General features: G+C 38.0%; 1 protein-coding gene across 1 annotated transcript; it reads right to left on the reverse strand.

Annotated features, from left to right (window-relative positions):
* Nucleotides 1–6,225: 6,225 nt before the first annotated feature.
* On the reverse strand, nt 6,226–11,974 carry LOC107775073 (BTB/POZ domain-containing protein At1g30440-like). The gene is made up of 4 exons (XM_016594749.2): nt 11,156–11,974; nt 10,145–10,214; nt 7,383–8,606; nt 6,226–7,065 (listed from the first exon to the last, which is right to left on the reverse strand). Exons 1-4 carry the CDS (start codon nt 11,212–11,214, stop codon nt 6,502–6,504), a joined length of 1,917 nt encoding a protein of 638 aa, XP_016450235.2. The 5' UTR covers nt 11,215–11,974; the 3' UTR covers nt 6,226–6,501.
* Between the last annotated feature and the right edge of the window lie 454 nt (nt 11,975–12,428).

A 12,428-nucleotide genomic window follows, 5' to 3' on the forward strand; every position in this document is an offset into this window, starting at 1 on the left:
TGGCCAGCAGACTAGCCACAAAATGGTATGTCAATTCCGCGATGCCATTTTGTGGTAGTAGAATGGTTATGCGGCCAACAAAATGGTTATGCGGCCAACATAATGGCCACAAGATGATTTTCAAATTCTGGGTTGGGTCTGATCAACTCCACGATGCAATTTTGCGACAGCATAATGATTATGCGGCCAGCAGAATGGCCACAAAATGGTTTTCAAATTTGAATTGCTTCTGATTCATTCTGTGGTGATTTTGTGGTCAGCGGAACAGATCCGCTATAGCATAATGGACCACAGAATTATCGTTTTCTACAAATTCTTCTACCAACTCCACGATGCATGGAACAATAAAAAAAATCCGGTTTGTGGCACATTAGCTTACCTTGGCACCATAAAAACATAAATTCTTGGTGAACTTTTACGGGGCCTTACATCCTAAGTCTAGGATAGTCCCTCACCATATGCCTAGTATCACCACACTCGCAACAACCTCGTTGTGCAAAATGGGTGCCTGTGGTCCCTAAATAGTTGGTGCATTGCGAGTAGCCTGAAGTGCAGAATGAACTAATTGACTGACATGTCCTCTGCCATGATGAGCTGAAACTACAGAGAAGGAACCACTAAATCCTCCAAAATCCCGAGGCCTCTTGTCCTCCCTATCCTCCCTCTCTTGTGCACGCATACACTCCAACCTCTGAGCGATCTCCACAACCTGTTAAAATTGAGTATCAGTCTCCAACTCCTGTTCCATACCGAACCTAAACCATAACTGAGCCCCTCAATAAATCTGTAGACCCGCTCTCTAACTATAGAAACCAAATCGGGTGCATGACGAGATAAATCACTAAACCTCATGGCATACTCGGAGACGGTCATAGTCCCCTGACTCAACTTCTTGAACTCTATGTGCAACACATCCCTGAGTATCTGCGGAACAAACTCCCTAAAAATATATCAGAAAACGGATCCCAAGTGAGTGGCGCTGCATCAACTAGCCTACCCTCCTCATAATCCTACCACCACCTATATGCCGACCCCGTCAGCTGAAAGGTAGTAAGTCGACCCCGATCACCTCCACAATGCCCATGGTGCGGATAATACGGTGACACTGGTCTAGAAAACCTTGTGCATCCTCAGAAACTATGCCACTGAAAATTGGAGAAAAATACCTCTTGAACCTCTCAAGCCTCCTCTGCTCTTTCTCTGATGCCACTGGCCTAACCTCAGGCTGAACCGCGATAACGGGCTATACCGACATAACACCTGAAACCTGATTAACATGGTCCAGCTGCTTTGGAGTACGGGTAGCGGGAGTCTTAGCTCCTCCCCCAGCCTGGGAAGTAGTTGGTGCAACTGGAATCAATCATGCTTGAGCTAAAGCACAGACCATGCTCAGAAAAGGTGCCAATGTCTCCTGAAGTCCTGGGTAGCAACAGGAGTCTCAGGTGACTGCTCCCCAACCGGAGCTACTGGTGGTTCCTCCGTTGCTGCCCTGGCAGGTGCTCTAGCTGTAGCACGTGCCCCTCCTCGGCCTCAACCTTGACCCCAGCCTCTCGCGGTTCTAGCAGAGGGTGCGGGTGTCAGCTCAGCTGATCTGGTAGTGTGTGTCCTCACCATCTGTAAGAGAATTAAAGATAAACGCTCAGATTCCGAAAACAACAAATCCACACGATAAAAAATGAAAGAAGTGGAATTTCCTAATAGTCCGTAGCCTCTCGAAGATAACTATAGAGGTCTCTATACTAATCCGCAAGACTCTACTAAACTTGCTTATGACTCGTAGCACCTATGAACCTAGAGCTCTGATACCAACTTGTCACGACCCCAAAATCTCACCTTTAGGATCGTGATGGCACCTAGTCTCTAAGACTAGGTAAGCTAACACATGCTGAGATTTAATATAAATAAATAACTTAGCTATTAAATTAAATTTATAAATGACATAATAAAGTCGAAACTGATCAATAGTCATACATTCCCAAAAAACGGTAGTACGTAGTCATAAGCTCTACTGAGATTAAACAAAAAATCTCAAATACAACATTGTTTGTAATGAAAATAAACAGTAGTAAAGGTAACATTAGAAGGTGACTCCGAGGCTTGAGAGAGGAATAGAAGGTATACCTTGAAGTCTCCTCAGCAACTCAAAAGCAGCTGTCTAACGTCTGACATGCTCCGGGGTACCTGGATCTGCACATAAATGTGCAGAAATATAGTACGAGTACAGCACAATTAGTACCCAGTAAGTATCAAGACTAACCTTGGTGGAGTAGTGACGAGGCTCAAGTCAACACACTCACGAGACATAAAAACATGTGCAGAATATATATACATAGCTAACAACGAAAGGCAAAAATCAATAATTGGCAACAAAGAGTAGACATGTGATAAAATAATAAAATAATCAAAACACAGTTAAAATACAAGTGAAATCAATTAAAGAAGCCATAACAGTTTAAATTATCAAGTTGTTCCAACACAAGATTTACAACAAGGACCACCCGAGATACCACACCTCATAATCATAAATCACAAGTCAAAAATCAAAATTCTTCCTTATGATGTCGCGTGAGCCTTACATTTTTAAAAATATTTTTCCCGAAATAGCTTCATGCGCATAAGCTCTCTTATCTCGTCACGTGTGCTTCAAAATAAAGTAATTTCTCTTACTAGCAACACGCGTGTAAAACCCTCTTATCTCGTCACATGCACATCAACAACAACACCTTTATGCCGCCGCATGTGCATCTTATCACAACACAATAATCGACTCGCACCACACGTGCAGATATGCCACAACATTGACCAAACAACAATAACAGTATCACAAAAACACTTAGCCCACGACTCAGCAACAATAATGTGTACAAGAATTACAACAACAACACAATGAAATGGGGTATAGCTCAACAATGAAATGTGTTCCATTTAGCAACAACTTCAATTCAAGGCATAATAATAGCCTAAGAGTCTTAACCAGTTAATTACCATATATAAGCCAGTGCGCACACTCGTCACCTCATGTACACGTCTTTCACATAATTCAAATAATGCAATTAAACCATATCTTACGGTAAAGTTCTCCCACAAAGTTAGACAAGATACTTACCTCAATTATGCCAAATTAACACTCAAAAATAACGTTTCCTTTAAAATTAACCTCTGCACGGATCAAATCTAACCAAAAATGACTTAACAATATCAAACAATGCAAGAGAAACTAATTTCGATTAATAAAGTTATGTTATTTGCACAATTTTCCAAAAGTCAATCCCGAACCCGCCCGGTCAAAACCCGAACCCAAGGGTAGATCTCGACTGCCCATAACTCCACGAGTTCATATATGTGTTTTATTTTCAAATTCGAGTCCAATTCGACTCTCAAATCTAAATATTTTATTTTTAAAACATAGTCAAAATGTCCCAAAATGTTTCTTCAATTCTCATGATTTAGATGTTAAATCTCATAAATAATTATGTTATGTAATAAAAAATGGATCAAATCACTTACTCAATAGTTTGGTATGAAAATCTTTCCTCAAAATCGCCTCCCACAGTCTAGGGCACAAAAATGTGATAAATGAAGCCAAGTCCCGAAATTCCACCATTTTGTTCAGCAACAGAAGTGGCAAATGTGACTCGGGTTTGCAATTGTGAACCCTCGCAATTGGGGACAACCCATCACAAATGCGGCGCCTAACAAAACCTGGGGAATGTCGCAAATGCAACACTGACTTCGCATTTTCGAAGTCAGCCCCTTTCACAAATGCGACCTGCCCAGCCCAGAACCAACCTTCGCAATTGCGATCAAGGCATCACATTTGCGATACCTGACCCTTCCCTGCCTTCTTCGCAATTGCGATGTTGGTACTCGAAATTGCGTTAATCGCAGCAGCAGCATACCAGCTGCTGAGAAACCAACCCAAACCAATCTGAAACACGTCCGAAACTAAGCCGAGCCCTCGGGGCTCCATACCAAATATCAACAGAAGTCTAAAAATATCATACCAACTCGCTCGCGCGGTCAAATCATCAAAATAACATCTGGAACTATGAATCAAATAGCAAAACACATGAAAATCACAATGAAACTCAAGATTCACTAAAATCACAACCAAGCGTCTAATTCCTATCAAACTAACTCGGAATGACTCCAAATTTTGCAAAAAAGATCCCAATGACAAAATGGACTTATTCCAAGTTTTAAAACTAAAATCCGAACCCGATAGCCATAAAGTTAACCTACGGTGAAACTTAAAATATTTATAAACCTTTAAATTGCTAACTTTCGTTAAAACAAGCCAAATCAACTTAAGAACCTCCGAATTTAATTTCGGGCATACGCTTAAGTCCAAAATTACTATACGAACCTGTTGAAATCATCAAAATATTATTCCGGGATCATTTTCATAAAAGTCAAACCTCGATCAATATTTCCAACTTAGGCTTCTAAACTAAGAACCAATGGATCCAAATCATTCCAAAACTTCCCCGAAACGAAACCAACCATTCCCGCAAGCCATAAAATCACAACTACACATAGAAAAAAAAATAAAAAGAAAAACCAGGCTCAAATACACAAAACGACAAAATAGATCGTTACATTAATGAACCTTGCTTGTCTTTTAGAACTTTCTTGAACATAGCTAAAATGTCTTAAATCTTCAAATGCTATATATTCTTGCTGAAATTGACAAAAAAAGTAAGATAGCTTATGAAAATTAAGTGATGAAATTATAGAACTGAAACTAAGTTTAAGTTGAATATAACGAATGATGACCGGGGAATTTTAAGATGCAGAGTTGCTTCCTTTATTGAGTTAGATATATATGATCAAAATTTATCAATTTTAGAAGTTTAAACTTTATTTTATAACTCAAACACAATTCTTAATATAATATTTATGTGATTTAAAAAGAATTACTCTTCGAGATAGGGTTCACACGGAATGTGCGTAGAATCAGCTAGTGTTCTTAAAGACATAGAGCCTACATATAGTTATATTATTATTATTCATATAAATAAGGGTTAATTCAAATTAATAAAATATTAGCCGTGTGTTTGACATACATTGTGTTGGATGTTGTTGTAATAAATTTTATTTACTAATATAAAGATTTTAGCAGTTTAATTCAAAGTTATAAAATATTTCTACTGTAAAAAATAGTCTTTCATCGTATTAACAACAAAATTGTACTTTTTTCTATAAACTTTAATATTGTTTAAGCGAAAATAAAATCATAAATTTATTATTAAAAATTTTGGGGCCTAATACAAAGGCTTTAGTACCCTCCCATGTGTCTAAGGGAGCAATTCCTAGACTTGTTTCAGTTTCTGTCAATCCAAGAGCTACAGTGGCACGAAATTGGAACATCACTTTCAGAACTTTCTGGAATGGGAATTAAATAGCTTTCTGGACTTGATGAACAAATTGGAGCAGGTGAAAATCAACTGGCATGGAAGAGTGAAGACAATTTGAAATGGGGTAATCGTGAAGTTGGACCGTTCACAGTCAGCAAGTGCTAGAAGAGTCGGCTAAGACATAATTATGTAAGCCTTTAAGTTACATACACGGCGTCTGTTGTACTATCAGGTCATCCAAAGAATATTTACAGGTAAGTTTCCTTATAACATGAGATTTGTAATCTTAAATATAAGACCGGTTAGCTGTTGTAACAGGTAAAGGTGACTGATGAATTTTTTTAACACTGACAATGTATATAATTTAAATTCATAATATAATTGAGGAATAGCCATGGAAATTGATTTAGAAAACTAAGGGACCAACTAAAGTTAACTGTTTTAACTGGATTGTGATCTATGAAGCTTGCCTCCCTCGAGATAACTTGAAAAGGGGTCTCACACTCTGCAGTAGATGCTACTACATGTGCAAAGTCTGAAGTAGAGGATGTCATCCATTTATTTCTCCACTGCAATTGCTAGGGAGTATTTTGCTATGTATTTGAGGACACTAACACTGCGATTTTGCATCCTTTGGATGCACATTAGTAAGTCCTACTACATCAAAAAGGAAAAAGAAAAATAGAAGACACTGCATATTGTAAGAATTAAACTTTTCAATTTTTTATTTCAAAAGTCCGACTGAACCAAAAAATCGAATTTTAAGATTTTCGTTCTAGTTATTTGGTTTACATAGAGCTCACTCACATAAATCTAAAGCTACTAACATGCCAAGTGGGATCCATCTTCACACAACAAGCACGGTTCATAATGACAAACATGCAAGGCAAAAGTTCTTCATTCATAAAGGCAGCCTAACAACAGATCTAGTTGGGCAATTTTGATGTATGCACTTATTGCTGAAGGTAAAAGAGAGTGACAGAGAATATTAACTAAGATACATAAAATACACTTGAATGTTAATGTAGTCTTCAAAGACGAGATTGTCAAAGAACCTACTCAACATATATGACACAGAAATTGGAGGAGTCCTAAACTAAATGGAAGCAAACCAAGATCATTAAAAGAATAGAAACAGAGAGAATTATTCATCTATAGATAAATTTTTCTTGTGCTTTCCATGGTTTTCTTTAGCCTTGTCATCCTTTAAAGCCTTACCATTTATCTTGTTCTGGTTACTAACAGATCCCTCCTGAGCACTGCACATTTGAGACTTCAACTTGAACCCGAACTTCTTGGAGACATTTCCCCAAGTGCTCGATCCCTTTGATCGTCCCAACTTCTCGATCTCCTGCCTCATGTTTGAGCACTCCTTCTCAAGCTCAGAAACACGAACCCTCATGCTATCCATCCCCACTTTCAAAACCTGGTTTTCTCTCACAGCGGTAGCCCAGCCACCACCCTCGTTTGTTCCCACCATGCCACTTCTCAACTGCCTTGACCCTCCATCAAGGTTGTCGGACACTAGGAAGCATCCTGCAATGGATGTTCTCAACTGCAGCTGCTCGAAGAAGAGTACTTGTACTATAATCCTTAAAGGGAGTCTTTCATTCTGTGCAGCATGTGTGCAAGCTTCCAAGGAGAGCTTCTGGCAATCCATGAGCCTGCAGAGTTGTTCTCTATCGGATTCTCCCAACCATGGATGTGACTGCAAAAAGACGAATAAAAGGTTTATTATCTCACCCGACAAATCTGAGCCAATATCTAGTTTTATGTCACTGATCATTCTTTTCAAAGTTTTGATGGTTCCCCACTCCAATGGTGGGGATTTCAAACACTTGAGGCTGGTGCACCCAATTAGAAATGCCCATAAAAGGGCTACCTCAGGCTGGTAGCGGTAGGTCAAGTTTAAATAGGATGTCAAGTTTAAGTGCAAATTTCAGTAAGCATGGCATAATGACAGCATTTACTTCAGAATGAACATTGCAATGATCATATATAAGAGAAGTAGCAAACTAAATTCACCTTTAGATAAATGTCAATTGCACGATAAAGGCCATCATCCAAGGGCCTTGCATATTCAGGAACAGCAGCAGCCAAAGCCTGAAACTTGGGAAGCTTCAAGTTAACATCTGGGGCAACCTCAGCAAGGTATCCATCAATTAGTTTCGCAACCATAGTGATTGGCGTCAGAGATGGTGAACCCATTAGTTGTTCATCATCAATGGAACAAGGTGATTCACCACCAGTTCCTTGATCCATGGCTAAGAAGTACTCAAGAATCCGCTGTACACAGTCAACATTATAAAGTGTCTCCATTGAGTAAGAGAAATTAGGCATTAAGAGATCTTCAAGAGTGGCCTGATCAAGCTGCATTCCTATCCTTTTCTCCAAGTCCGATATGCAAGAGGGACTGGCTCGAAGAATCAAGGCTGTTTTCAGTAGGCCAAAGAGGAACTTAGTTGGAACTAAGCCTTTTTGCATGGGAAGTAAATGATCTATCTCTTCAAGTAAAAGCTTCTGATCTTCTTCTGATAGTGAGGAACCTAAACCGACTGGTGCAAGACGGTTACTAGACTCGGTAGAGCTTTGCCGCCTGTTTAGCCCAGGCAGATACTTTTTAGCATAATAAGTGAGGGAACCAGCAATTATTTCCTGTTTGACGCCTTGAGATTCCATAGCAGAAATTAGCCTTTTGTAAAGAGGTAAACTTAAAGATGATGCATCGTCATACCACCAATCAGAACTTGAATGTTTTGGTCTAGCTCCGGTGCTTATTCCATTCCATAAGATACTCCCTCCAGGACTCTGCAAGGGGCCAACGTGCTCCACAACAGGCCAACCAAACAGGTTCGGGTCAGTACACGCCTTCACAGCCAAAGAATCAATGCACCTCTTTGTAATTTTGAGTTCTTCAGCATATGAGAGAACATCATCACAGGTTTGGAGTGCCTTCAAAGAGTCTTTCCAGCTACGAAGAACAACTTGATTAAGAAAGACCTCAGTCTGTGATATCAGATTCCCCTCCCCATAATCTTCAGTCATCTCAAGATGCTCACCGGCACATCGAAGGTAAACAACATTTGCTGCCGTAAGCTCTAATTTTACCCCATAACAAAATTTAGCTACAAGTTCAAATGTTTTAGCGCCACCAGGGATGTCAGTGAGTTTAATAACACAGCCATCTTCTCCTTCAGATGCTTCTGCAATCAGTTTTTCCATAACCCCACTTCTTGAAAGCAATGGGAACTGCAATCATTTGTTGGTTAAAATTAAAAATGAGATAAAACTATAAAGTCAACTTTCTATCTGGCTATCAAGCTTTAACTTAGATCTGACAAGCTATAAGGAACTCCATGAAACAATTTGAAATTATGGTCAGTGAAGATTCTAAAGTATCTTTTAAATGCAGAAGAGGTCAAAATTCGATAAGTTGACATATTTTCATCTTCTTGCTCTATACAAAATTCTTCTGAGTACAAACCTAAACCTGGAATTTAGAACAATACTGCTGGTTGGAAGCAAGCAGGAAAAGCTACATCTAGGATACTAAAGCAGACAGCAAGATGTGAGTCATATCATAAGAGGTAATTACAATGCGACAAGAGTATGTGGGCCTAAATTCGTCAAATATTGAAGCAACAATACTCAAAAGAAAAAAAGAAAAAAAAAAGAGAAAGAAAAGCTGTTTTTAAAAAATATGGTACAGCAGGTAGTTAATGGGGATAATGCATAAAATTCTCCCTGAACTATACCCGAAGTTGCTACGACACACCTTACCTTTGCGCGGGGGTCCAATTACCCCCCCTAAACTCTTTTAAAGTGGAATAAATGTCACCAGCTGACGTGGCATAGAGAACCAAACATTTGGCAAGCGGTGAATTACACGCGCTGCCACATGTAATTTCGTATTTTTTTAAAAAAATCTATTTCATTTTCTTCCTTTTTCTTTTCTTTTTAATTCGAAATGTAATGGAAATATTATTTTGTATTTAGAAAAATGAAAAGGACAATTATTTTTGTATGAACTTAAAAAATTATTAGAGGTGTTGAGCATATTCGGACGTCGTTAGAAGTTTTAAAGTTGAGATTCAAGTGCTAAATTCATTCCAAATCCATAGTTGTAGATGAGATTCGAAAATGAAAAAATAAATAGAATCCACCATTGTTGAACCTTGAAAAAGCCTAAAGAACAAAAAAATGGGTTTGTCAAAATTCTTGGTTGTTATGATGTTATTGTAGTTGAAATTTGAGCTTGATTGGTGCGGATTTAGCCGAGTTTTTGTTGAATTTTGACACCAAAAATTAGATTTGGAGCTCTTGAATATGGGTGATAAAATAGGGATGAAGAGCTCTTGAAAATCAGCTTTGGAATTGACACGTGGCCATTTCGTATAGGTTATAGCCCTTTTTAATAATTTCTCACGCGCTTGAAGGAGTTGTTCTCACGCTGTGCTCCACGTCAGCAATAAAGGTGCAAAGAATTACGGAAAAAAAAAAACTTAGGTGGTAATAGGACCCCCGCAAAGGTAAGGTGTGTCGTAGCAACTTCGGGTATAGTTCAGGGGGGATTTTATGCATTATCCCTAGTTAATGAGCAGGAATAAGGTGCACTTTTGAGATCCACCAAGAGGTAATTGAACTTTAGACACCAAAAATCTGATGCAAACGGGAGGATAACATTATTTCATGAACAAAATTCTTATCCACAAGAAAGAAAGTTGGTATTGCTGCTGAATTGACCTATACATTACTAGATGAGTAAATTTGTGCAGAGGAAATTTTACCTTGTGAAGATGGAAAGTCATTTCCTCAACTTCAACAACAATGTCACTGGGAAGACCAGTTGTGCAGAACCTACAGGCATAACAGCTAAAGGTAAAGTGTGAACTTTGAAAGACAGACACGAACTTTATACAGTAATTTATTCCCTGATGTAGGCTACATGAACAATATGCAACACACTGTCGAACAAACTCTATTTCTTAGACCTAAATATGTTGCCTTATATCATGTACTTCTGGTCAAAAGGATTTGAGTAAATGGAAAGGCCATCTCTATTTTGTTACAAGGTGTTTTCTCTTGTTTCCAGTGCGTCGATTTCTCCATCATGGCAATTACTGTCTGGTGCTTTTGATGAGTAATAATATATTTACATTACTTACAGGAAACAATAGCAGCAAAATCTTAATAGGTTAACAACAGATCTACATGTTTTCGCAGTAAAACTGAGATGTATTGCACATACACACTTAACCAAGAGGAGAGCAGAATTTTTCTTCAGATATCACTTGCTCGAATATGAAAAGTTTGTGATAAATCCAATTACAGGTTTCAAGCAGCTAGCCAATTTTGGTTTAATCTGCTAACAAGTAATCAGATTTCAACATAGGCTACATAGTAACAAACCAGTCAAGATAAATTGGACTGCATCACTTATCTTTAGTGAGAGAAACAAAATTTCAGGGGCATATTGCAAAAAAGACCCCCCCCCCCTCTCTGTACTGAGTCTATGCACAACACACAGAGCCTATGAAGAAAACTCTGGAAGATGTTCAATGGTTAATTAAAAAGAAAACAAAAGTTAAACAAGAGGCTAATTAACAACAAACCCAGTGAAATCCCACATGTATGTTCTGGGGAGGGTAGTGTATATGATGACATTACCCCTACGTTACGAGTGTAGAGAGACTGTTTCAGCTATACAAAAAATACAAAAGACGAGGCTAACTAGATCAACATAAAACATACAGTAGACTAAAAAAAAGCTTCATTATACGGGAAGAGTAACCACATACCAGGCCTGCCCTTTTCTTTGAAATGCATCTGTTTTGGATCCCAACTTCATACATGCCATCTCCTCACGGTGTAAATTACACTCAAGCTCTCAAGATTTCAACTTTTGAACCCAAAACCCTTCAATTCATCCACATAAAGCACCCCAAGTAAGACTAAATTGCCCTCACTTGAGCTGCTTCAAAACAACAAAATACAAATCCAACAGCCCTTAAAACCCTTCAAAAATCTAAACTTTATCAGATCTTTGAACTCTCCGCCCAAAGTAGCAAATACCAACTTCAGAAAATCCCCCAAAACAGTCAACAATACCCTCCAAAATCTTGTTCCTTTCTTCTCTATAAGTTGTAGGGGGGGGGGGGGTCCAAAATCTCAGTTCAGAGATAAATCCTTAGTGAAGAGAAAAAAGAATTCTTTTATCCAAATGAAACAATAAATTTAGGTCAACTCCTCCAATTCTAAATAAATACTATTAACACAGTTGTTCTGACATTAACAACTTTCTTCTATACCCACCAGAAGATTCCAAATTTAAACTCCATCTGCTACACCAATGACCAAAATCCTTAAGTAGGAAGGAAAAGAAGAAAAAAAAAAAGGTAGAATTAAAGAGCCTTAAATTAGGAGTATTAGTAGTATAATGTTTTTTAAGGCATCATGAAAGTGCAAGAGTTGTGGAAAATCTCAGCATGGGTAATTAATGGATGGTAGAGCTCTGATTCTGAATCACAAAACCTTAATTTTTTTCTTTTTCTATACATGTGGCATGTGGGGTCGTTCGCTTAAAATACACTCATTTTGCTTTGCTTTTTTCAAAGCTTAATAATTAATTTGGAGGAGAGAATCTTATGTAAAAACTCATTTTAGATTTTTCTAATATTTAGATAACCATCATTGTAAGTCACATCTATCTGTTTGTCCAGCTAGACCACGTGATGCCTGGATGGGGTCTAATTATGATAAATTTCGAAAGATGTAAAAGAGTATTTGGACGTGCAGTTAGGTGCTGCATTTTAATGCATTGAGATAATATATTTAAAATTTTTCCCATTAAACAAATTGTTATTACTATTAATTTTGTTATTTTTGTTGCTTAATAAAGGCAGCGGTACCTTCGCAAGTGAAAAGCTTTCAAAAGTTGGAACATAGAATATATTGGAAGGAAATTGGAGTCAAATTCCATATGATGCTCAAATTGTATGTAAGTTTGAAATATTTATGTCTCTTCATTTGGTCGGTTATTTTCGTGGGAAAATATAATTAAAGAGTATAAAT

This window comes from Nicotiana tabacum, chromosome 17 (assembly GCF_000715075.1).
Source record: "Nicotiana tabacum cultivar K326 chromosome 17, ASM71507v2, whole genome shotgun sequence".
NCBI lineage: Eukaryota > Viridiplantae > Streptophyta > Magnoliopsida > Solanales > Solanaceae > Nicotiana > Nicotiana tabacum.

Bases quoted from the DNA above. Each gene is read 5' to 3' on its own strand.
- LOC107775073 (XM_016594749.2), bottom strand. From the start codon at position 11,214: ATGGCATGTATGAAGTTGGGATCCAAAACAGATGCATTTCAAAGAAAA. The intron at 10,215-11,155 runs GTATGTGGTTAC...TTATGCCTGTAG, and splicing joins CAAAGAAAAGGGCAGGCCTG to GTTCTGCACAACTGGTCTTC. The intron at 7,066-7,382 runs GTGAATTTAGTT...GTCTTTTTGCAG, and splicing joins CAATTGACATTTATCTAAAG to TCACATCCATGGTTGGGAGA.